The sequence below is a fragment of the Neovison vison genome, chromosome 2 (genome assembly GCF_020171115.1).
Source record: "Neovison vison isolate M4711 chromosome 2, ASM_NN_V1, whole genome shotgun sequence".
Taxonomy (NCBI): Eukaryota; Metazoa; Chordata; class Mammalia; order Carnivora; family Mustelidae; genus Neogale; species Neogale vison.
In genome coordinates this window covers 17,619,169-17,645,049 of record NC_058092.1, presented here as the reverse complement: position 1 = coordinate 17,645,049, position 25,881 = coordinate 17,619,169, and the positions used below count along the sequence as shown (strand labels likewise).

General features: G+C 39.6%; 2 protein-coding genes and 1 pseudogene across 9 annotated transcripts; 1 reads left to right on the top strand and 2 right to left on the bottom strand.

Moving 5' to 3' along the window:
* The first annotated feature begins 7,618 nt into the window (after positions 1–7,618).
* Positions 7,619–20,769, top strand: SRSF10 (serine and arginine rich splicing factor 10). Of its 7 annotated transcripts, XM_044237435.1 has the most exons (7): positions 7,621–7,835; positions 9,320–9,424; positions 12,976–13,079; positions 14,378–14,540; positions 14,770–14,823; positions 14,957–15,058; positions 18,383–20,769. In XM_044237435.1, exons 1-7 carry the CDS (start codon positions 7,771–7,773, stop codon positions 18,441–18,443), a joined length of 654 nt encoding a protein of 217 aa, XP_044093370.1. In that variant the 5' UTR covers positions 7,621–7,770; the 3' UTR covers positions 18,444–20,769. The 7 variants fall into 7 exon arrangements, with proteins under 7 accessions (XP_044093365.1, XP_044093363.1, XP_044093370.1 ...); XM_044237430.1 differs by lacking the exon at positions 18,383–20,769 and having other exon boundaries at positions 7,619–7,835; positions 14,773–14,823; positions 14,957–17,031; XM_044237428.1 differs by lacking the exon at positions 18,383–20,769 and having other exon boundaries at positions 7,620–7,835; positions 14,957–17,031.
* On the bottom strand, positions 14,009–14,164 carry LOC122901437 (annotated as a pseudogene).
* A 1,213-nt stretch (positions 20,770–21,982) lies between the features above and the next one.
* On the bottom strand, positions 21,983–25,592 carry PNRC2 (proline rich nuclear receptor coactivator 2). Of its 2 annotated transcripts, none has more exons than XM_044237436.1 (3): positions 25,415–25,592; positions 24,334–24,539; positions 21,983–24,039 (listed from the first exon to the last, which is right to left on the bottom strand). In XM_044237436.1, the coding sequence occupies exon 3, from the start codon at positions 24,019–24,021 to the stop codon at positions 23,602–23,604; it is 420 nt and encodes a 139-aa protein (XP_044093371.1). In that variant the 5' UTR covers positions 24,022–24,039; positions 24,334–24,539; positions 25,415–25,592; the 3' UTR covers positions 21,983–23,601. The 2 variants fall into 2 exon arrangements, with proteins under 2 accessions (XP_044093371.1, XP_044093372.1); XM_044237437.1 differs by having other exon boundaries at positions 24,334–24,535.
* Between the last annotated feature and the right edge of the window lie 289 nt (positions 25,593–25,881).

Here is a 25,881-nt window from a genome sequence, read left to right as displayed (position 1 = left end):
AGATTCTATCCAGAACTGGGGAGGGTAACTGGCCCAGGCTGAGGAAACTCCTGGGTCTACCAGATATCCACCTCCGTTCCCAACTAAGACTGAATTAAGTTCTCCAGCTCACACTTCTGTGTCACTCTTAATTTATATCTATTATGCCTTCTTGTTACTGACTGTTTACATGACCGCGTCACCCAGTTAGATTTCAAAACCCCGAGACTGTGATTTATTCTTCAGTTTATCCCCGCGGCACAGAATATAAACCCCACATATATTCATTGTATGTTTATTGAATGGATAAGGAGGGTGAACTAGTACAAGTTTTCCAAAGGGCATTTCAACCAAATATATAAGTCCTTAGAATTCATATTCTTTGATTCACCAGTTCAACACTTAGGAACGCGTCCTAATCAAAATGTACACAGGAAGTTGTATATACAATGATGTTCCTCTCAGGGTGAGTTTTAATCATGAAAATTTGGAAAAATGCAAGTGTCCAGCATTCAGTAATGGATTAAATTTTTTTCTATCTTTATAGTCTGTTTTTTTAATCATGGTGACATACACATAATATAACAATTTATCATTTTAACCGCTTTAAAGCATACCATTCAATGACATTTAGCACATTCGCAATGTGTAACCATTACCACCATTTAGTTCCAGAATATTTTTATCACCCCAAGAAATCTTGGACCTCTTGAGTAGTCACTCCTCATTTCCCCTTCCCCATCCCCTGGCAACCACTGTCTCCTTTCTGTATAGATTAACTATGCTGGATATTTCATAGAAATGGAATCATACAACATGCGGTCTTTTGCATCTGGCTTCTTTCCCTTAGCATCATGTTTTCAAGGTTCACCAATGTTAAAGCATGGATTGGTATTATACTTCTTTTCAAGGCTGAATAATACCCACTGTGTGAATATACCATATTTTATTTTTCGTTCATCAGTCGATGGATATTTACATTGTTTCCACTTTGGAGTACTGGGTATAGGGCCGCTATGAACATCCATGTCCAAGTTTTTGGTTGAACACCTGTTCTCAGTGCTTTGGGGTATATACACAGGAGTGGAATTACCAGATCATATAATAATTCTATGTTTAATTTATTGAGAAATGTCCATACCGTTTTCCACAGTGGCTGCGCCATTTTACATTCCCATCAGCCATGCACAAGGATTCCGTAGACTAAAATTTTAGTTCACAGTTTTGCAGTGCAAGACCCTCTTGCCATGAATAAAAGAAAGTCTCTGCTTTTAATAAACTGATATTTGGCCTAGGGAGTCAGGGAATAAACAAGGAAATCAATATTAATCTTCTTCTGGGGCGCCTGGGTGGCTCAGTGGGTTAAAGCCTCTGCCTTCGGCTCAGGTCATGATCCCAGGGTCTTCGGATCGAGCCCCACATCGGGCTTTCTGCTCTGCGGGGAGCCTGCTTCCTCCTCTCTCTCTGCCTGCTTCTCTGCCTACTTGTGATCTCCATCTGTCAAATAAATAAATAAAATCTTTCAAAAAAATGTAAAACCCATTCTTAGTATGCAGGTCACACAAAAACAGGCTGCCAGCCCAATTTGGCCCAAGGTGCTATGGTTTTCTGACCTGTGGCACAGATTCCCACTTACCAAGGCTGATTTGGCTGCTGCCAACCTGCCAGGTACAAAGATCAAAGCTGACCCCTGACATGATTCCTCACCATTGGTTACAATCGACCCTATGAGTAGGAAGAGGGAGGATTATTGTTCCGCCATGGGGTTTGGGAAGAATATGTACGGAACCCAGATGATCCGGTTAGATGCCTCTGGATATCCCTGGACAGTTGTATTGTGAAGGGGCAAGTGCTGTAACCCTGGCCTGAGAAGGGCATGGTGACCAGGGGCTCAGACCACCACTGGGTAACCCATGGGGATTTGACGAAATGCTAGTGAGGATGAGGATAGAGGAGGAAGGAGAGGATGGTACCAGCTGTGACTACAGGGGCCCTCGTTCATTCCAAAAGCCTCCCTCCTCCAATTTTTCCCCTTAGTAAGAGACACCCCTGGAATCTATGAAGGAGCAGCGACTCAGTGATGTATAGAGAAGGGGATCTGCATAAGGCTTGAACTTTGGCCACCACCGAAGGGTGCCACTCAGATCTTCCATCAGGGGTGACCCTACCCAAAGGATGTAGTTAGCTGGCAGTCTCAGCCACAGTGCCTTCAGGACCCACTGAAATGTTTGATCCGAGGCTGTGCTCTTCCCAGGCAGACCCAACCAAAGACTGAGCACAGGGAGGATCCTAGGGTCTGGCCATTTCTATCCAACAAAGGACTCCTTGATGCTCAATGAGTTGGTAAAACTCTCTGAGCTGTACTGCAGTACGAGCTTCTTCCTAGCCATCTCTCTTCCCTTCCCCTTTCTTCTCACAGGTTGAGATCTGGTCTGAAGACCTTCCCTGGCCTCTCCAGCTCCCTTTCCTCCTTTTATTTCATAGACATTAGCCTCAAGAAATCACTTGCATTTTTCACCCCATCTTGGTATCTGCTTCCTGGAGGACATAACATATAACCTAGCAATTCCCTTTCTAGATATTTACTCATGAGAACTGAAAACATATATCAAAAAAAAAAAAAGACTCGTGCACAAATGTTCATGGAAGTTTCATCCCAAAACCAGAAACAACCCAAATGTACAGCAACAGGTGAATGGATAAACAAATTAGAGTATAGCCATGCATATTAGTCAGGGTTCTCCAGAGAAATAGAACCAATAGGACGTGTGTATGTGTATTTATCCATTCATTCATTTATTCATTCATATAAAGAGATTTATTGTAAAGAATTGACTCACCTGATCATGGAGGCTGAGAAGTTTCAAAATCTGCAGTTAGTAAACAGGAGACTAATGAGAGCCAATTGTGTAAGTTCCAATCTAAGAGCAGGAGAAGACCAATGTCCTAGCTCAGTCAGACAGACAGCAAAATTCCGTCTTTTCCAACTTTTTGTTCTATTTCAGCCTTTCACTGAGTGGATTCCATTGTTCTATTTCAGTCTTCCATGGACCCACATTAGGGAGGATAATCTGCTTTACTCAGTCTACCAATTCAAATATGGGATGAGAGGGTTCAAAAACACCTTCACAGACTTACCCAAAGTAATGTTTGACCAAATGTCTAGCATCCCATGGCCCAGTCAAGTTGACTGTGTTTGCTTACTTTGTGTGTTTCAGTGTCTAACTATAGCTTGGTGATACTCAGTGATACGCAGTGTGGAGTCTCCTTAAGATTCTCTCCCTCAGGGGCGCCTTGCTGGCTCAGTGGGTTAAGCTGCTGCCTTCTGCTCAGGTCATGATCTCGGGGTCCTGAGATCGAGTCCCACATGGGGCTCTCTGCTCAGCAGGGGGCCTGCTTCCCTTCCTCTCTCTCTGCCTGCCTCTCTGCCTACTTGTGATCTCTCTCTGTCAAATAAATGGATTAAATCTTTAAAAAAAAAAAAAAAAAAGATTCTCTCCCTCAGGGACGCCTGGGTGGCGCAGTTGGTTGGACGACTGCCTTCGGCTCAGGGCGTGATCCTGGAGTCCCGGGATCGAGTCCCACATCAGGCTCCCAGCTCCATGGGGAGTCTGCTTCGCTCTCTGACCTTCTCCTCGCTCATTCTCTCTCTCACTGTCTCTCTCTCTCAAATAAATAAAATAAAAATCTTTAAAAAAAAAAAAAAAGATTCTCTCCCTCTCCCTCCTCCTCTGTCCCTCTCCCTGCTTGCGTGTGCGCACGCTCTGTCTCTCAAATACATCTTTAAAAAAAAAAAAATCTATATTTATTAAAACTATTTAATGGCCAGGAAAGATATTCTTTATAAAATATTTGGTGGGGAAAGAACACATTATAAAACTATATGTACAGTATGATTCCAATTTTAACAATTACACAAATGCATAGAAATACATAAAGGTTTAATAGTAATTAGTTCTGAGTAGTAGGATCACAGGTGATATTTGTTTTCTTTATAGTTTTATTTCCGAAATTTTAAAAATAAACACTGGACATTTATAACTAAGGAAAATGTTACTTTAAGACAATAAAATGAGGCCAAGATAGAACAAGTGATTTTACCTTAAGCAAATTCAAGATAGATGTTTTTGTGCTAATAGATCATCTAAGGAATATAATGAACAAATGTGTGCATTCACAGTGAATTTACCCACCGAGCAGGACTAGCGAGAGCCAGAGGTTAAAAGAACCTTGAACACAAGTAAATTGATAATGTGTATATTATGTTTGTGCTGCAAAATTTCCAACCCACAAGTAAGAAATGTCTAAGCTAAGTCCTCCTCAGTCCAGAGAAGTTGGCCTGTTGCCTACTCATTAGTGAAAAGCCTTATAGGAAACATCAGGCGTGTCTTATTAAATAAACTTAAAAAGCATGCTCCTAATTGATTGTTTGCCCATAGAGACAGAGACACAGTGCTGAGAACTGTCTGTGACAACTGCCTAAATTAAACAGTCGTACCAGAAAAATTGATCTTGATATATAGCTCAAGGTTTTAGGTTCTGCTTATGGAGACAGGCTCAGAAGTTCTAGGTTTTAACGCACAGAATTTGCACCAGTGAGTCTCCCTCTAGCAAGTAGCACAGCTCCCTCAGGCACGATGTCTGTGCTACGGCACATAAATTTAAAAAAAAAAAAAAAAAGCTGTTTCAGGATCAAGGAAATTCATAGTTGTGTGTTTTACATTTTGGTCTTTGTGTGGTTCTGAGAATACTCTCCAAGGAAAGTGGTTTTCTGACATAAATGCCAATGAAACACAATTTCTTTACGAGGAGATGCAGTACCAACAGACCTTTCTCAGAGATGAACATTTGGCCTTGGGGAAAATGACCAGCCCTGGTATTGTGCTCAGAGTGAAATGTACCTCTCTTAACCACTCTGGGCCGCACTTTGATGAGGGAGTGTTGTGCTTCCATAGTTCCTTGTATAGCTTCCTGCTCTCCCACCTGCACCACATCTATAGTTTGGTAAAGCTGCAGCTGGCTAAAAGATGCTCACTCCTTCTATTTTCCCCAATATCATCTTTTTTTAAAAAGATTTTATTTATTTATTTGACAGACAGAGATCACAAGTAGGCAGAGAGGCAGGCAGAGAGAGAGGAGGTAGCAGGCTCCCTGCTGAGCAGAGCCCGAAGTGGGGCTCGATCCCAGGACCCTGAGATCATGACCTGAGCCGAAGGCAGAGGCTTTAACCCACTGAGCCACCCAGGCGCCCAGGCGCCCACCCCCCCACCAATATCGTCTTTTTCAAGGCTCTGGGATCCTAAAGCACAAAAGATCATAGGGGCATTTGGTATGTGAAGCAGAAAGTAATTCCAGTTAGTAAATATTTGTGCCTCACTTTTCCTTTTATTTCTCAATCATTATGAGTAAGAACAGTAATTGCTAACATTTAGAATGGACTTCATGAGCATGCCACCTGTGCGGGTTACGCGGGCCACCACACTCCAAATTACCCTGCACTTGGCTTAGTGTTTGGCTACTGCCATCTTCATAATTTTTTATTTTGCCATGGGCCCAGAGATTATGTAACCAATCCTATTAACATTTGGAGGGCAGAGTCTATTTATAAACCTTTACACACACTAAACTCAGTGGCTGGAGTACCCCCTGTATAAATTTCCTCCATCTCTTAAAGTAATCTACAGAAGGCTGTTTTCCAGCCACTAAAAAATGTCTAACTCAAGAGGAGGGAGTGCTCAGCAAGTTCCTCTTACACAACCTACACAAACTTCTGGTTTTGTTTGTTTGTTTTAAAGATTTTTATTTATTTATTTACTTATTTGACAGAGAGAGATCACAAGTAGGCAGAGAGGCAGGCAGAAAGAGAGGGGGAAGCAGGCTTCCTGCTGAGCAGAGAGCCTGATGCAGGGCTCCAGATTCCAGGACCCTGAGATCATGAACTGAGCTGAAGGCAAAGGCTGAACCCACTAAACCACCCAGGCACCCTAGAACCTTCTGTTTTTAAGAAAAAAAAAAAAATTTTTTTAACTTTTTGCATTACTGTCTTATATCACAAATCCACAATCACTTCAGTTGTTATTTGCTAATTTTTCTATGAAAACCTGCTTCATGCTTTTCATCACTGAATTTCCAGCATCTAGCACAATGTCTGACACATAATGGGTAATTAATAAATGTTTTTATAAATTGTGTGCAAATCTTCTTGGAAAACATAAACATAGAAAAACAACAGCTCTGGGGGCACCTGGGTGGCTCAGTGGGTTAAAGCCTCTGCCTTTGGCTCAGGTCATGATCCCAGAGTTCTGGGATTGAGCCCCGCATCAGGCTCTCTGCTCCTCAGGGAGCCTGCTTCCTCGTCTCTCTCTACCTTCCTCTCTGCCTACTTGTGATCTCTGTCAAATAAATAAATAAAGATCTTTAAAAAAGAAAAAAGAAAAACAACAGCTCTGCTACAGAGCACAACAGACCATCACCACCCGTGTCAAGTCATGTAATTGCTTGATGCTGACCAATGCAAAATAATGCTTTTATGGCCCTTTGTAAAATAAAAGCTCATTAAAATAAACAGTGCTTGGGTCCCTGCTATCTGTTTGGTATTGTGCTATATGCCAGAGGCATTTCAGTAGGTGATCCCTCATCTCCAAAAGTTGAATCTGATAGAGCAGGGAATGATTCTTAATCTGTGGTCCGGTTAGGGTCCCTAGGACCCTTTCAAGGGGTCAAAACTATAATAAATATTATTTGCTTTTTCGTGGGTAGTCTCCCACAAATACATAGCAGAGCTTCCCAGAGGCTACATGACGTGTGATGAAGGATAGTGGAATGTGAGCTTGTGTGTTATTACGACCTAAAACTTTCTCCATTTTAAATTCTAGTTCAGTAAGTATTAACAGCTGTAACCCACATAAGCAGAACTCTTTGGTGTCTTCCATAACTTGTAAGAGCGTTAAGAGGTTCTGAGACCCAAACTTTGGAAGGACCGTTTGCAACGTAGGCCGTTGGCAACAAAGAACAGCTGTGGATGACTATGGAAACTAAATGGGAGGTCTGGGTTCCAATCGAAAGATTGAGAGCAGCCTTTAATCAGAAGGAAATAGGCTGGACAGGTGGAGAAAATGACCGAGTAGGGTTTGAGCGCGGGCAGCCCCGGCACAGGTCCTCAGGGAATGCATCCACCGTGTGCACAAAGCCCCGGGAAGGCAGGCCCACCCCTCGGCAAGGACACACGCCTCCTTTCCTTTCACACTCAGTACCAGAGGCTGCAAATTCTTCCCTCGCTGGTCAGCGATCTGAAAAAAGCCAGGGCATAACTTGGCCAACACAGGAAATCATATGGCGGTCTCTAATGTTTAAAACTCTGGGTAGCAATAAGTGTAAAGTTCGGCGTAAGGGTTAAAATGTCTGCTTCCTGTCTTGGATGGGCAGCAAGGGGAATACCCGGGCAAGGCAGAAAAGGGCGGGAAAATAAAGCACTAAAGAAAGAAAGCGCGGGCTTGGGGGAGGGGAAGAGGCCGCGCAAAAAGCCAATGAATGGGAACGAGGCTGCTGCACGTTTCCCCCGCCGCCCGCCTGCGCAGGCGCACGCCCGGCGATCTCGCGGGAAAGAACCGTTGCCGGTCTCGGCGTTGAGCCCAGCTCGGCGGGGGTGGAGGCGGGAGTGAAGTCTCGCGAGAAGAGGAGGTTTCGTAGCGGAGCCCTCTGGCTGAGAGTGTCTGACGATCCGCCGCCGCATCCGCGGACGGTTTACTGAGCCCGTTAGTGCCCCTGCCGAGGGAGACTTCGATCGCCGTCATGTCCCGCTACCTGCGCCCCCCCAACACGTCTCTGTTCGTAAGGAATGTGGCCGACGACACCAGGTGTGTACAGAGGAGGGACCCTGGGCCTACCCGGGGAGGCCGCAGGCTCTTGGGGAGGACCCGTGCGGCGGCGGCGGCGGCGGCGGCGCCGCGCTGGGCCGGGGGAGGGGAAAGCGAAGATGGCGGGTTCCGCGCGGGCTTTCGGGCCCCAGCTAGGCCGCTGCGCCGGCTCAACCGCCGCGGGGGAGCGAAGGCGGCTACCCTGGTCCTCCCAGGCCGCCGCGGGGCACGCGGGCCGCGTGGCTGGGCTTCGACTCCCCTCCCCCTCCGCACTTCAGAGCCCCTTCCTCCCCGTTTCCTCTCGGCACGTCCAGCCCTCGCCGCGGCCGAACATCCGTTCCCCATTGATTTGAAGTTCACGTTCTTTGGGGTACACGCCCCCTCGCCCCAGGGTTTTTATGTTTTGGGTTTTTTTTGTTTTTTGGCTAAAGAATTGCAAGGAAATAACGGGATCGGGGGATGGGCGTGTATGGCGAAGAATTCGCAACCCTTTTTTTTTGTTGTTGTGTTATAGTTCTGATTTTTGAAACGTTGGAGATGTTTGGAGAGAAGGAATGTCAAAAATTGGTAGATAAAATTATTCCAGTTAGACGGTGCGAACTAGTTCCTCTCATTTCCCGGAAATAACTGGTCGCCCTTTGAGAAATGAGTCTTAGGAAGTCTCTACCATTCGGATGTTAAGAAGCTAAATTGGATTAATCCAGACCGTGCCTTTGTTCTCACCAATTGTCTTAATTGCTTGTAGTTGCCATCAGAATTTCTTGGAAGAGATCATATCACTAGAAGAGACGTTCTGTTTCACACAATCACTCTAACCCCCCAGCAGTCAAATTTTTTTTGGTAGCCTTGTGTGATTTACATTTTACGTCCTAACTTTAAGTAGGAAAGTAATTCGTGTTCTAGCATCTAGAAAAATTTTCCCTTGTTGTTTTGACCTTCCATTTAAGGAATTATATATATATGTGAATTCTGTTTTTCAAATCTTTATCTACCTCCTACTAGGTGCCTAAACCTGTCGCTAAAATTTTAGGATAAAAGTGCTTGGTATTCAGAGTACTAATGTTGACTTGATCCTGTAAAAGTAAAACATTAGTATATGCAACCTAATACTACTATGCCTTTTATGAAAAATTAAAGGTGTGATTAGAAACTAGATAAATTTGTGATCAAATTTCCTTAGATGTCTTTAACTGTTGTTAATGTAAGGTAATAGATTTTATTACAAACTGCATTATCTTCCAAAAATCTTGGATCTTAGCATTCCTTTTTCGAAAAGATAGGTTGCCTGGTTATTTCTCCTGTGCTCTTAAAGTTGGCTCTTGATGTTGAGATTTAGAAAGCTTGTCTGTTTCTGGTCTCCCAGGGATACAGCACATTCCCTGTCATTAATTGACAGATTACAGAAAGTTACCTGTTTCTTACAAAGAAATTTTTTTAAAGAAGTGAACGTAAAAATTGGGGTTTTTTTTTTTATGATGTTTTAGGTCCGAAGATTTACGACGAGAATTTGGTCGTTATGGTCCTATAGTTGATGTGTATGTTCCACTTGATTTCTACACGCGCCGTCCAAGAGGATTTGCTTATGTTCAATATCCTTTCTTCAGATGGCTGATTAGTGAGGGGTGTTGAAGTTTGAAATTCAAGTTTATGTAAGAGGTAACATCTAAAAAGTAGTTTACTTTTGTCCTCTAATGTTTAATGTCTTCAAATTTTTGAAAATTAATTGACTCACACATTGCTCTTAACTATTTCTTAAAGTTAATCCAAAAATAGTAAAATACTTAAATTCCCATTCATGATGCTGAAACTCAAATCAATGATGATAAAATGTGATTTAAATTTGAATACACTCTGGTTGCTACCACCTTTAATGTAAGTCAAATTAAAAGTTAATATGTTCTTGTGCTTAGCAATTAAAGTTTGGTGTTGTCTGTTAATTTGAATCACTTGATCAAAAACAAATTGTATAACAATGAGGTAAACTTCTTTAATATTGTCCCCTAATTTGCTGTCCTCTGTTGTTACCTCAGAGAATGTAAAGCTGTACAGTTATGGCGACCCCAAAGAGAAAGCATGAAAGAACCTTTAGAGTAGAGTTCAACACTTAAGGCAAGTAGACAAGCCAAAGACCTCTTAAGGATCAGGCTTGAAGAGAAGGGAGAGTTTGGGAAAAGAAAAATTAAAGAAAAGCTGGAAGAAGGACAAGCCTAATGGGAGACAAAGCCTCGCTTTATCTACAAAAGGGGGAAAAGGTTGTTTTTCAAAGTTAAAGATAAAGCCATCTGTCATATTTGGCCAAGCATCTCATGACAAGTCCTTCTGACAAGCACTTAAAGAGTTAAAGGTCAAGATGAAGTTGAATGATGGCCAAGATTAAAGGAGTCATACCTGATGTATCCTACAGAATAACTATTTTCCTTTTTATTTATTTATTTATTTATTAATGTTTTGTAAGCAGTTAATTTTCAAAACTATTCTGGTTTGGTCTAGTGACAAAACCTGTAAGTTGATTTATGTGGGCCTTTGATGTTGTGATTGTGGTCTTGTATAAATGCACTCTCTCAGCTTGTCGAGTTAAAGTGTACCAGGATATTATGTTGTTAAGCTTAAACCCGGCATATTTCTGTTTCGGACCAGATGGTCAGATCCCATGGTAGAAGGCAGTGCTCTTTGGAATAGCATGAGGTTCTGGGGTCAAGTCGACTCCATAGAGCCATGCTTAAAGGGGAGAGAGGTGCTAGCACTGGGAACTATCTAGAAACAATCTCCGGTGGTCTTGTAAGGTCAAATCCACTGGACATAACTACCTGTTTATAGATTTTAAAGTGGCTGTGGGGGTTGGGGGGGCGTACACATACTCCAGACTTCTAAACTTAGCTCTGTGAAGCCTGCTGGTCCCTGCATTGCTTTAGCACATACCATCAGTTAGCAGTGAGTGGATTGCAGAAGGCCTTATCCCTTGTATGGGTGCCTAATCAGGATCTACACAAAGTCATTCCGTGACCCAGAGTTTTAGGTGACATTACTTATACAGTGAGACAGCAAAGGTTTGGGCTGTGGGCATCTGGCAAGGAAAAATTGTTAAATTAAATTCATTGGGTCTCTTGAAACTTAAGAGGGGTCCTAGTGAGATCTAGGGGAAACGTTGAAAGCTGCTACTTCAGCAGAGGTAGTGATAAGGACAATTGGGGGAGTTGGTTGCAAAGCTCTGTTACAGAGAGGATAAGAGCTATATTTGGCTTGCTTTTTAAAAAAAAAAAAAGTGATGCTTTCTGGCTTACAATGTTGACCTGATTTTACCTGGTTTGGGGTGGCCTGGGAATCAAGATCAACAGTAGTTTGACTCAAGAGTATGTAGTACTTGGGCCAGAGGAGAGTTGTCATTTAAAGGAGAATCATATACTTCTTATACAGTCTTTCCATGGTCTTAAAATAGTTGAAAGTGAGTAGGTCTCAGGATTTTGCAAAGATACCGAGTACAAATTTCTCTGTAACTAGCATCCAAGTGATACTTGACCCTATTCCCCGTTAACCTTCTCTTAACACCTATAGTAGAACTTTGCCCTCATTCGTCCAGCCCAGGTCTGTTTTTGAGGGTAGATCCAGAGAATGAGTTAATCTCAATAATTTTTACACCTTTTAATTTTAATCCTCTAAAAAGTAAATTATATTCTGTCTTCTGGCATAGTAAGTAGTATACCATTAAGTGAACTTTTAATATTTTAAAGCCCATCTACATTAATTAACCTTGAGGGGTGTTCTGTTTACAGCACTCAAGGTTCTAAACTCCCCATCAGCCTTTGCCTTTTCATATTGAAAAACGCCCCCATGATGTAGGACTTGGGGAAACCTGTCTTTCATTAACATACACGTAGTAGCTTCAGGAAGAGAGAGCTGGGAACTTGATTCCTTTCAAAACAAAAAATAAGAAATCTGGTGAGGCAGACCTTTTAATATCTGGAATAAACCGTGGTATCAGTCTTGAAGAAAGTGTGTCTCTTTGAGGGTGTTTTTTTAATCAGCTCAAGATCTGTACTCTTGTATCCCAAATTTGAGAAAAAAATGGACAAGTTGCAAGAGTGATTTTTAGGATAGAATAAAAATCTACACTCAAACTTAATCCCTTTCCAAAGCTTTTATATCAACCACTGCTCTGAATATTTGCTTGGCTTCATCAGAATGGTGGTTTTAGGAGAGGAGCTAAATTTGGGCAGAATAACTTTGTAAAGCCTAGAGTTCTCATAGTTAATTGCTGACAGTGAGGGAAGAGGGCAGGCAAGACACAACCGCCTCTCCAATCAAAAACCAGGACCAGTAGTTCCTCTGTCAGATTTATAAATGTTATCTTGAAATTCTCAAGTTGAAAACCAGTACCAGACCCACTTCTTGCAGGGAGCTGTATGTTTAGTACATATGGTTAGGGCTTTCCAGTCCAGGAATCTTTAGAAATGGTCTGTTATTTCTTGACCGCATGTTTTTATAGTTTATGCATGGGTGGAATATGCTTTTGGTATAGTGGTATCTTCAGTATTTAATGCTTGATTCTGTTTTGATATCCACAAGTGGATAGCATACTAGTGTTCCCTGTATGGTATAAGGAAGACAACTACATGAAATAATAGTGTTAGATATAGCAGAGAAAAACAGCAAAATAAACTTGAAGTTAATGTTTTATCTCTTGTAAGGTAAGGTATATTCTGCTTGCTTACACAAGAACTATTGGCATTTTCTTTTTTTTCCTTTGAAACAAAAATATGAAAAACAGTTTTGGTTTTATTTTCAGAAATTTTTGTTTTAGTATACAACATAGAACTCACATTTGTTTTTCTTTTTTGCTTCTGTAAAACTTAAAACTCAGGAAGAAAATTTTTGATAGGATTACTTGGTAGTTCAGCTATAACCAATCTTATTTTAATAACTTTATAATATGTAATCACACGTGTTTTCACATGTATACTGTAGGAAATCACAAGTGCTTTAATGCTATGAAGTGTCTATAGCTGAATCAACCAACCTGAGTAGGTGAGGTCTGGATGATTTTCTAGAATAATGAGAGACTGAATTGTTCCAGACCTACCAACCAAACGTTCATTTGTTATCAAAGTATGCAAAACTTCCCAAGCCCCTTAACATTTAGCACATTTGAGGATGTCCGTGATGCCGAAGACGCTTTACATAATTTGGACAGAAAATGGATTTGTGGACGCCAAATTGAAATACAGTTTGCACAGGGGGATCGGAAGAGTAAGTACTCTTATGCTTAATACATGTTTATATATAGTATGTCATTTTTAAACAGTGCATTGATACCTCTTTTTGGAAGTATTCGCAATTTGTCTGTTCAAAATCTAGAAAGAGTTCTCACATACTTTGCAGAAAGTTAGAATGTGAAGATAAGAATGCCTGAAATGTGTTTGGACTTACAAGAATGTGGATTGATACAGTCTGCTGCACCATGTTTTTAATAATTGGGGGTGGAATTAAAAGGGAAATAATTTTGAAACTGTTGGGTCTTTTCAGCCATTTCTCTTCATAAAGATCTTCAAGTTATAATTGGGTATTTGACTGCTTGACTCTGGAAATGAACAGATAGAATTAACCTGAGAAAGATTACAGGCTAAACCTAGAATTGGTTTTATATTAGTCTGTGGTTTTTATTATGTGGGTAAACACCAGGTGTTAGCCACATACTAATGATGCGGGAGAATAGGCTTTGGAGTCTGGTAGGCCCGGGCTCAACCATTTTGTTACCTTGGGCAAGATACTAAAAGATAGAGATGAAAATAGCTGCTGAAGAGAGGAGGAACATGGAAGTTGACACTAGCTGCCAGTAATTCTCTGGTTCTTGGGTGTTTGCTGTGGTATTTATATAAACACACAAACTTCCAGTATCGCTTCGTAGTCTTGAATAAGATAACAGGAATTCAAGACTGTCCAGGGATGCAGGTATGTCTGAGGCATCCAATAAGTGCTCTTTTCCATTTTTTTTGTGATCTCTCAGAACCGTTTAACCATATAGCCCTGCATTTTAATACTAAAATACTGTTCCTAGGCCACCAGTAAGTGTTTTGTCATTGTTAATTATGTTCCCAATAAATGAAAACCACACAGAATAATTCCAAATTAGCATATGGCTCAGTGTCATGTTTTAATTTGGAAATCTTAAAAATGCGAATTTTTTAAATGTTGAAATAATTGGCATATTTTTGGACAACAAGCTAGATGGTGAAAAAGTCTCTGACAAAAAATAGTTGGGAAGGTAATTGAATTAGCAATAATCGTGCCTCGGATAAACCTCATTGGCTATAATACTGCCACTGCGCAAAGCTTGGGAAGGTAATTGAGAGTATCATTTTTAACAGAAAACAGTATTCTGATAGACACTCTAAAAAACAAATGCCCTTTCTAAGACTAACAGTCACAATCAATCTTGACACGATTCGGGGGTGTAAGGGAAGAGAAGACAAATTTTTCCTGTAATTTAAAGACTTAAAATACTAGATTTTAATGTCTCTAAATATTTGTTCTATGTATATCATTAGCTCCAAATCAAATGAAAGCCAAGGAAGGGAGGAATGTGTACAGCTCTTCACGCTATGATGATTATGACAGATACAGACGTTCCAGAAGCCGGAGTTATGAAAGAAGAAGATCAAGAAGCCGGTCCTTTGATTACAACTATAGAAGATCTTATAGTCCTAGAAAGTAAGTGTGATGTATAGTACAGTAATCTGTCAGAAAAGATAAATGTTTGTTAGCATTTAATTTTATCTTTCTGTACACTTTAATTATATACATTGTATGCTTCATTGAAACTAAAAATATTTTAGTGCTTCATTTAAAAAGTTTTATGGCTCACTTTTTTTAATTAGAAACTTTAGAAGACTGTAAATAGACATTTGTCACTGTTTGCTCTTTCTGATGTACTTTTTAGCAGTAGACCGGCTGGAAGACCACGGCGTAGCAGAAGCCATTCCGACAATGATAGGTAAATAACTTTGCTTTGAAAAAGACTTCTATGTTTTTCAATTTCAGAGTGAACTTTTGCTCTAAAAATAACAAATTTGATTAATATAGAATCTAATTTTTACTCTAATTGTATCTCTCCTCTGTTTTGAAAGATTCAAACACCGAAATCGATCTTTTTCAAGATCTAAATCCAATTCAAGATCACGGTCCAAGTCCCAGCCCAAGAAAGAAATGAAGGCTAAATCACGTTCTAGGTCTGCATCTCACACCAAAACTAGAGGCACCTCTAAAACAGATTCCAAAACACATTATAAGTCTGGCTCAAGATATGAAAAGGAATCAAGGAAAAAAGAACCACCTAGATCCAAATCTCAGTCAAGATCACAATCTAGGTCTAGGTCAAAATCTAGATCAAGGTCTTGGACTAGTCCTAAGTCCAGTGGCCACTGATAGTATAAACCTTGATATTTTTAGGCATGTATCATTCATTTACTCATAGTTTGGTTTACTTAAATTATCAGGAATACAATGTTGCAATGATGCTTAAAAAACACTTGTCAGTTTTCCCTGTACCAGGCAAATGGTTATAATTAAAATGATATGCTGTTGAGAAGCCACTCTTAAGAGTCCAGTTTGTTTAATGTTACGGGCAGCTACCAATTTGTGGTGTCTCTGTATATTTTTGTAAAGATTCTCATTTTTTATGCTTGAAGTATTGGTGAAAAGATGTTGGTTGACCATAATTTGCAACATTGTCTTATTAAAAATAAACTTTCATATCCATATTTGGTAGAACTGTTAACCTAGAAATGTAGCTTGCTAATAAGATAGAATGATACAAAAGTGAAGTTGTAGCCACAGTTCAGCACTGACTGATCAGACACATGTAGGTTCAGGGTGGACCTTTTTGTCTTGTTAAGATGTCTAGGCCCGTGATAATAGTTAATTTATGACAGAGCGTGGAATAGTTCTTTTGTTAACCCCACTGTCTTGGGGAATGATGCCAACTGGGTTAAGTAGCATTTGGGGGAAGATTGAGTTTTTAACTGAAACATGGAGCCTTCACTGCTTTTTTCTGGTTTCTGTGAAGATTTGAAACATATAAACATCAGAAGAACTCACCTTAAAATTTAAGCAGGTCAATAATGGCAGAAATAATTTTAAGGGAAAAAAATGCTCTCAAGTAGTTCCTCTCAACTTCAAGGAGCATTATTGGTGATACTGCTTAGTTTTCTTACTGCTGTTAAAAAGCAGCAAGTAAATTGTTTCAGAGTAGATTTTGTTTATGCATATGCGTAGTGTAAACTGAATTTTGATGCTTATAGCACTTGGTCTGTGCATTTGTATCAAAATTTGCCTCCCACTTTATGAAGGAGACTTGGTCTTCACACATCAGCTTATTTCATGTGAGGCAAGTTGAAAGAGAACACTCCCATTCTAGGTGATCCTGTGGTGCCATGAAATTTAAAATATTTTGGAAAAAGAATTAAAGAGTCCCATCTCTGAGTTTGATTATCAGTGTAGTGTACCTGGCAGTACCCGACTAAAAAAGAAAACAAGACCCTAATCATTTATAATTTCTAGCGTTTCTCTGAGAGATTGTTTGGGGGGTCAATAAAAGGGACTTGTCCAATCTCATTTCAGAATAAAAGCTAGCATCTTTAAAAATTTTAGATTGCTTGCTTGCAGGTATAAGTAAGAAATATTGTGGAGAAACGATTCCTTTTAGAGGATTACTTTTTTCCAATTTTGGTTTTAGTAATATAGGCCTTGCCTGTAAAGAACAAAAAAGATGGTTTTTAAATACTGTTTGTGGAATGTGTTTAAAGGATTGATTCTAGAACCTTTGTATATTTGATAGTATTTCTAACTTTCATTTCTTTACTGTTTGCAGTTAATGTTCATGTTCTGCTATGCAATCATTTATATGCACGTTTCTTTAATTTTTTAGATTTTCCTGGATGTATAGTTTAAACAACAAAAAGTCTATTTAAAACTGTAGCAGTAGTTTGCAGTTCTAGCAAAGAGGAAAGTTGTGGGGTTAAACTTTGTATTTTCTTTCTTATAGAAGCTTCTAAAAAGGTATTTTTATATGTTCTTTTTAACAAATATTGTGTACAACCTTTAAAACATCAATGTTTGGATCAAAACAAGACCCAGCTTATTTTCTGCTTGCTGTAAATTAAGCAAACATGCTATAATAAAAACAAAATGAAGGAAATAATGATTAACTGGAATTATTATAGTTTTGGATGAGATTCTAAAATAAGAATGGAAACAATTCTTTGTAGATTTAGGAATATTTTTAATCAGTGTTGCACTAGGCACAAATTTTCTTTGGAAATGATAGAACTTGCCAGAAAGGTACATCTTTTATATACTACTTTAAAATTCCTTATGTGATGCCAGAGTTGTTTCATGATTGCTTATTAAGCCCCTTGGGGTTAAATAACATAGAAATTACTGGTAGAATTAAGATAAGTATTAAAATGAAATTTGAGTCCGCTAATTATAAATTTATATTTTCATTATTGGATGGACCAGTAATTCTGCTCTTCCCGTCCTAAACAAGATGAATTGGGCCTTTTATTTATGGCTTGATTTAAAATACTTTTGAATTGAATGTCAGTGAGCAGTTTAATATACTAAGTGATAACCACTTTGGGGAACTGGTTTAGGTATTTTATGGTTTGAATTCTAGCTGCTTTATAATGACAACAATTATAGCTGATAGTTAGTATTTATGATGTGCCAGACACAGTCCTAAAATTTAATGTTAACTCATTTACTTTTCACAAAACCCTAGGAGAGAGATATTTTGGTTTACCCCATATCATAGGTGAGGAAATTGAGGCATAAAGAAAAGGCTCTAAAGGCAGATCTAAAATTTGAGCTCAGGCCTGGTCCTTACTGGTTTTTTTGTTTTTAATGGACTGTGTTTTGATGAAAGTATACTGAGGAGATAGCCCATTGAAATTGCTCTCAGTCTTTGTGTTAGAAACAGAAGGCCTGATGATTTCATTTTTATACTTATGTCACTTAATATGACTCACCTTATTTTTTTTTGAGAACTTTATAGTGATTTCTAAAGTGACATACCTAACCACTTCGAAAGGACTAAATTATAGTTGAACCATGATAGTTAGGATCCTCTTCATACTTGATGAGGATCCTTGCACAGTGCTTTAATTTTGGGCTACATAGTTCACAGCTGTGGATATCTGCTATGTGTCTGGCACTGTTGTCAGTATTAGAGCAGATCATATGAAGACTCAAGTGAAGACTGACACTTCACCTCTCTTTTACTTAAGATCTCTGCATTTTGTTTTGTTTTGTTTTGAAGCCAAGTAAGCAAGAAGAAAAATGACAGATAATGCTTCAGTGAGAAAGGAAAGGTGCTACATAGAGTATGAGCTGTTAAGTTTACAACCCAGGGAAAAAGACCTGGGAACTATTGTACTATTCTCTTGAAAATTTGGCCCAGTAAGCTGCTACATCCAGTTCAACTAACAAAATCCTGTATACCACAGAGAAGAATAAAGAAAACCAAACTGACAAACATCCTTCTTTTATTTAAGACCAAACTGCAGCTGGAATACCCAGTACAGTTCTGCTTACTACACTTCAAGAAAGATCTGAGAAAGCGGAAAAAGAACCAAAGAAGGGCAGTTCAAGCGACCAAAGGGTGGGTGGAAGGTGCTGCAGTATGAATACTGTACGAATATTTTGACTCTGGTCTGAAAAGATAAAAGAATGTTATCGAAACTACATGGAATAATTGAAGTCCCTTCAAGTTTGAAAGTAAGCATTTTAGGACAAATAAAAGGAAATTCAACTTTGTACTTGTGGAAAACTAATCCCTAAATCTGAATAGGTTTATATTGATTCATGGGTAACAGGTCCGTAATAAATTACTGGAAACTAGGATGTCTGAATATCAAGGAAGACAGCCATAGTCTCTTACAGTGCCTCTATTGGTCTGTCTCAAACTGAATTGGGTGAGAAAAGGTATGGTCCAATATAAACTTTTTCTTGGTTATCTCTTAAAGTCAGTTTCATTTTTGCTATTGGCATATCTTGCCGTTGTTTATTCCAGTGCCAGTGTTTTTCTGCTTAATGATTTGCTTTGTTGGCATCTGAGTTTATTTACTTGTATGCCATTTGCAGTTTACATCTTCCTTACACTCTCCCAGATAAATTCCGATTATAATACTTGACATCTAGCTAAGAGGGTCCATCTCTTCTCACCTCGGTCCTAAGTCAGTATATTCAGCAAACATTTATTTACTGAGCCCTTAACTGTGGGCAAAAATTGTACTGGGTAATTGGGGAGAAAATTCACTTACTGAATAAATGTCTACTGAGCACAATCTAGTGAATCATTACAGTGTGGCCTCATTGTTTGAGGCATATTCATAACTCTTTTACACCATTCGTATCTTAATGTAATTATAAAACCCAGAATACTATCAAAGGTAATTTTTGTGGTTATCTGCCATTTAAAAGTATCCAGTATTTGTTTGCATCCCATTAATACAAATAATGAAAAAATGTTTTAATCTGTAATAAACTGATTTATTGTGCAGTGACTGTAATATACTAGAGTCATATTAAATTGTTAACTCTGCCTCCTCAAACACATTAGGAAATAATCCCCAAAATAAGTATTTAACTTTGCAATAGATATAAAGGAGACTCTGGGTGCTATAATTAGATTATTTTGAGGCAGACAGAGAGCTGTTATCCCAGCTGATTTAGTATGTTCTGTAATTGAGAAAATGTTCACCAGATTATACTTTTTAGTGATTTACATGTACATTTTATAGGGGACATGTTCTGTGTATAGTGAATAAATAACTTTTATAGTATCACAAAAATGTTTTGGATTCCTTAGTTCCTTATTAGGATATGAAGTTTGTTTATATGTTGATTCATCCATCACTCACATTTGATTTTTGTCAAATTTCTGCCGCATATTTTAAGCCTTTTATGTAAAGTTACTCATCTAAAAATATGGAAGTGTTTAAGCCTTTAATTTATAAAAAAAATTTTGAAAATACTGCAAAATACACATAATTGGGAAATAAGAAGGGGAGGTATTTTTACCTCCATTTGGTTAAAAAAATGTTTTCAAACTTGCTTAACATCACACAGCAATTAAGTGGCAGATCCAAGGTTAGAGTTCATGATTTTTTCATTTGATGGTTCCTCTTTACTGTTTTGTGCCCCCACCTTTTTTTTTTAATAAAATGGGAAATTTTTTATAACAAAAGTAATATAATGGAATATAGAGTTCACATGGAAGGAAGAATTAATAGAATAATGAAAAAAGATTTAGTATCAAAAAGTATTTTGTTTGCAATCTTTCTGGATGAAAAAGAGGTTAAATACAACATGAGATGTCACAGCTATTGTGACTCAGGCTCTCTATCCTGGCTTTCCAAATTTCAATCTTGTATTGGTTTTTGACCATATTCTTGTTTACAAAATCCTGAGATACTTTGAAAAAGGGAGGCTATGACTTAAGACAGCACAGTGACAGCTGAGGAATATCTTAACAGCATTTCTACCAGGAGGTCAGAGCTTTTTAGGAGTAAACTGCTCTCATTGATAAATGAAGTAAGCAGCCTATTTGTTGTCATTCATTCAACTACTGACATCTTAACAGATGTCAGTAGTTGCTATAGGAAAGTTTCCTGCTCTTGGTTTCTTTTTCCTCTGCCCCCCCCCCCCAAAACAGTGTTGGTTATGTTTATTGCATTGTGTTTATGTATTCCTAACAGTTGTTTCACCCTATTGAAGTCGGGACTCTCTATTTGGAATAAAAAGCAAGGCATGTAAATTCCTTTCATTGATAACTGACAGAGTAGTTTGTAATGAAGTAAAAAAGCCTTTGTGTCTAGTATTTTGTAGATCCCATCTCTTTGAATGCTAGAGTGAAATAAACTGGTCTAGGAGCCAAAAATTTTGGGGTTTTTTTTGTTTTATTTTTTGTTTTGTTTTTCCTTAGGTTTAGCTCTGCCTTCCATGTTTATGGCTGGGTAGGCTTTCTTCATTTGTGTAAGAGGCTTTAGAGATGTTCTCTTCCTCCTGTTTTACAGATAACTGCCAATGAGAATGCAATTAAAGAAACTAGAAAACTTAATCCAAACCCTTTGTGCTTGCTTTGGGGAAGAATAGAACTTAACCAGAAATTAAGTGTAAGGATAGGTGATGTACCCAGACTCCCATCATACTCTACACTGCCATCAAAAAGATAATGACAAAATTCTAACACTGACTGTAGGCTCATGCTGCGGCTGATGCCTTCAGCCTTAGAGGATAGAGGTTGGTTCCCTTTAATAACTTTATGGTTCTCACAAGTTAAAAATAGTTTGGGAAAATCCTGTAGATTAACCAAAACTATTAGTTGTTGAGGAATGAGATCTGATAGTTATCCTTAGCTATTGAAAACTCATGGTTAGGTAAAAGCCTTTGGTACTCCATCCTCAAGTCTGAAGACTGGCCACGTGAGTCAATCCCAGACCAAAAACCTCCTACGTAAGTCCAAAACTAACATGCCTGGGCTGCAAACTGTTAAATCCAGTGAAATTCCAGTGCAGTTAAGTAATGTAACAATCCTTGGCATTGTTTGTAGGCTTTACACTGGGAATGGAACAGGAAGAAAAATGAAGACTCAAATTTTTACTTTCTCCAAATTAGTTACCTCCTGATTTGCATGAGAAAGTAATGGCCTTGCCCTGGGGTTCAGCTACTGAACTAGTTGAAGCTACCCTTCTCACTTAGCAAATGTGGCTCTTGTGATGCCTTCCCCCACGTCCCAAAGATCCCTGGTGTAAATTGTGCTTTTATATATAGCAGACAAATTGCAAGGGTCTTACAACTTGGGAGGAATTTTTGTTTTCCATAAACCTCAATCACCTTAGAATGTAGAAGAGAGGCAGGTAATTAGTCCTGCTGTATTTGACTTGATGAATCAGAAGCTTAGTTTCCATGAAGTATTCTGTGGCCTTTTACAGTTAAATCTGCTGGGGGTGGGCAGGTCATAATACAGTGTCAGCACATCGGTTGCCTCTTAAAAACCAAATGTCCTTCCATTTTTCAGTTGGGTTAATTTACGTGCATTCTAAGAGTAAATGTTAAAGATAGTCAATTTTTTATGAAATACAATTTAGCCATTGGGGGGGGAAGAAGCAATTTTATTTTTTAATTTCATGCTAAATTCACATGTACATTAAGTACTATGTAAACTTGAATTTAAGTTAGCATTATTTGACTTGAGCAGTATCACCTCTTCTCAGTTCATTGGAGAACTGCAGCTTGGCCCTTCTGCTTTAAAAGGTCAAAAAGTTGCCAAATTGGAATAGGGCACTTACAATCAAATTTTAAATGACTCTCCCGCACACGTTTGTAATTTACTGTGTTAGCTGTTATATTTAGGTAAAACATGTTTTCAAGGTTATGCAAGAAATTACATCTTTTGCATAAATGGTCCCCTGGGTTGCACTTAGACTAGTAACAAAAAATATATATACTGACAAACACTATTAGTAACTATATTTGTTATAGATTACAAAAGTTACTAAAAGCCAGAATGAATCTTTAAAGTTGGAGGGACCCTTTTTAATAGTTAATCTTTGGGCTTAAGGAAGAAAAAATTAAACAGTCCCATACTGCATTTCACATCTCTTAAAAATAGGAAGTGTTTTAGCAGCTTAAAACCTTTACAGTTATATAAAACTTATTACACTAGGATTTACTTTGAAATATAGTTTACAACCAGATCAATTATACATACACTGGCACTTCAGCACAAGGGCAAACTTTAAAAACAAATTATTTTGGACCTTTAAAATCAGGCCATAGTATAAAAACAGAGTCCACGGTCTTACATTCAGCAAATTCATACTAAAATATTCTATTTTTGTAGGATAAATGCCAACAAAACTTTACATATGCTACAAGTTTATTACATTTATTTACATGGCTCTTTCCTAGGTACTTAAAACTTTCACATTATATAGCTCCCACTTTTAAGTTTTATAGGAAATGATTTTGAGACCAGATCACTGTCAGAACAGCTTACGCAGTGCTATAGTATAAAAATGTATTCTGAAAGCTACTCAGTACCACCAAATACTGTTTATGTAAAAACAGGTTTTGGTGCATTAGTTAACAGACCTACTGCATGAAAGAAATGGCCACTGGGTATATGGTCTCATTCTAAATTGGAAAGCCTCTAGTGCCCTTTCCACATTCACCAGCATACAGTTCACTAAAATGCAACTATTCGCTAAGAAAAATTCACATTTTTTGGCAGTGCATCAGGTTGTTGGCATATTACTGGTTTGGATGTTTATAGGACTTCAAACTGTCAAATATTCAACTACCTTTCAATCCTTACATGTGTTTTAACTTGGGTGCTCATAAGCAGATTGACTAGCTTTCAACAAGCAAATCTGATCCATGAACGATAACTCTTAAGTTATTTCTGCCCAACAAACAGGAAAAGTTGATTACCATTCCCCAAATCTAAATTTGACAGGTTTAAGAGTTACACAGTTGAAAACGCCGTATCCATGTACAATTATCAATAATTTAGTTAATTTTAAGTTGCACTGATACTACCATTACTTCACAGTGCACATAACATGTAAAATAGGTAAGATGAAGTGTAATTATATTTTCTACATTAGCAGTTTTACAAATAGATTAATTCCCTAGTGAATTTGGCCTGAAACAATGGACAACTACCCTGAAATATAACTAAATTTAAACATTAGTATTTTATCTTATTTTATACCTGCACTTTAAGTAAGGTTTTAAGTTGAAATGTCATTATCTCCTTATCAGAAGGATTAAAGGAGACTGGAACCCAGTGGCTTGGTGGTTTAGGAAGAACACTTGGTGATGGTGGCTCACTAAACTTGGCTCCAGCATAGTTTTGATTAGTTTGAGACTTAAAAAGCAAGCTAGGACTTGATAAGCTAGAGTTCCAGTTTTGATTATTTGGAAAATTTTTGTTCTTCCCCCCATTTTGCATGGCCTGCCGTGCAGCTGCTGATGAGGTGTAAGTATGTCCTCTTTCTTTTTTCTTATGAACAATCTTCATTTGGGAATTCTGATCCTTGGTCTTCTGTCTATTAAGCTGTTGCTGGTTCTTACTGACGTTTCTTGATTGAGGGGCTGGAATGTTGTACCTCTCTCCACCACCCATCTTCAGCTTCTTTGTCACCTACAAGTAAATGGAAATAAAATACTTAGCAAAATTCCAGTAAGAAACGTTCAAAAATTTAGGGAAGTTCTGTAGCCCCAACTTTTAACTCCAGAAATCATTTTGGAAAGACTCAAAACTGCTATCCAACTGCTTTAATAACTTCACCGTATGTTCACACTTAATTATGTGCAGAGCCTTTATTACCTTCTTAAGAAAGCTTATCTGCAAATGTGAATAATCACGTGAAAAAGACAACTGGTTAAGGTCAAAAGGATAAGACATCCTTATAAACTTATAAAAATAATTTTATACCTTTCAGTCTGTTTTTCGGATTGCAGGATTTCCACTACCTGTCCCCTTCCTTGCTGCCAAGCCCAGGATAATAGATGTTGCTTTCTGCTGGATCCTTTCCTTTGTTTCAATACAGAAGTTTTCATGGGCCGATCTGCTGAGTTCAGCCTAGGAGCTGAGGCCAACATCGGAGTCTCCTCAGCACACAAGTTTGAGAGAAGTCCTAGCTAGAAAAAAAAAGATTACTTCATTTCAAAAAACAAGGGGAAAGTGATCGCTTCTATTTACTACGGAAATACAGTTAAGAATGGCTACTTCCTGAACTAATAAGTAAGATGGAAAATAATCTGGTAACTGTCTTCAAGAACTCTTCTCGGCCTTGCGATCCAGGAATTGGGGGCGGGGGGGGCGGTGGAGACAGGAGTCCAAGTGCCACAACGAGTCCGTCCCCCCCACCGGGGGCAAGTTTTCAAAGTCTGACACGGATTTTGTCACTAAAACGTTCAAACCGGGGAACCATTACCTTTTACAGCCATCCCAAGAAACGGGCTAAAAATCAGTTTTCTAAAGAGACGTTTTAAAAATCTTTTTCGAAATTTCCCATCTTGCGACACAGCTCGTATCCTTTTTCGAAAAGCCTCCTCTCCCAACACGTCTACGTCATAAAAAGTGTCTCCTTTAGTTAGGAACTCTCAACTCCTCCCCATTTTGAAGTTTTCACAGGCCATAACCTAAGCCGATTTTCATCTAAAATATACCCAAGAATGCCTCTTTACAGTGAGCATTATACATCCCGGGTTTCATTTACTATCCCAAGAAATCATTTACCAAACAAATACGCCCTCTTTTTGGAAGGGTTAAGGGCCTTGCACACTTATTTTAACAGCCCCTGAGTCATTCACCGCGCGAGCCCAGAAAGTTCGGGTCTTCCGACGGGGCCTGGCTTCCGAAAAGCCCACCGTCCTCGAGCCCGGCCGGGGTGCTCCCCGGCTCCCCGCGCCCGACGCGGTTTCCGGGATCTCGCCTCCCCTCGCCGCCTTCCCCCAACAATGGGGAGTGCGGCCGCCAACATGGCCGCTCCCGCGGCGCCGCTGCCACTCACCGACTTCAAACTCGGACGGCGGCGGCTCCTGCTCGGCGTCGAAGCCCCCCTCCCTTTCCAGGGAGAGACGAGGCACGGAACGAACAAAGCCCACGGGCACCGAGGAGCTAGCTGCTGACCACCTCTGCGTCCCGACCCGACCTCCTCCTTCCGCCTCTACCGACAAAATGGAGGTGGCGACGAGCGCCGAAGCGGGGCCGGGAGGCCCGGCGGCCAATCAACAGCGGCCGACGCGCCGCCCGGCCAATGATACGCACGCCACCGCCTGTTGCTGGGGCCGGCGGGGGCGAGGGAGGCGAGCTTATGGCCCAGGGTTTGAAATCCTCCCCGAGAGGAGCATGTCGGGAACAACTGCTGCGGTCCTGCCCACGGCCAGCTGGTCCCCGGACGCGCCGGCCCCGCTGCCCCCGGCCCCGCTGGGTGCGGCGGCGCCCGCGACCCCCGGGGCCCGTCTTGCCCTCGCGCGC

Coding starts and splice junctions, on each gene's coding strand:
- SRSF10 (XM_044237428.1), top strand. CDS start 7,771: ATGTCCCGCTACCTGCGCCCCCCCAACACGTCTCTGTTCGTAAGGAAT. Junction 13,080..14,377: donor TGCACAGGGGGATCGGAAGA/GTAAGTACTCTT, acceptor GTATATCATTAG/CTCCAAATCAAATGAAAGCC. Junction 14,824..14,956: donor AGCCATTCCGACAATGATAG/GTAAATAACTTT, acceptor CTGTTTTGAAAG/ATTCAAACACCGAAATCGAT.
- PNRC2 (XM_044237436.1), bottom strand. CDS start 24,021: ATGGGTGGTGGAGAGAGGTACAACATTCCAGCCCCTCAATCAAGAAAC.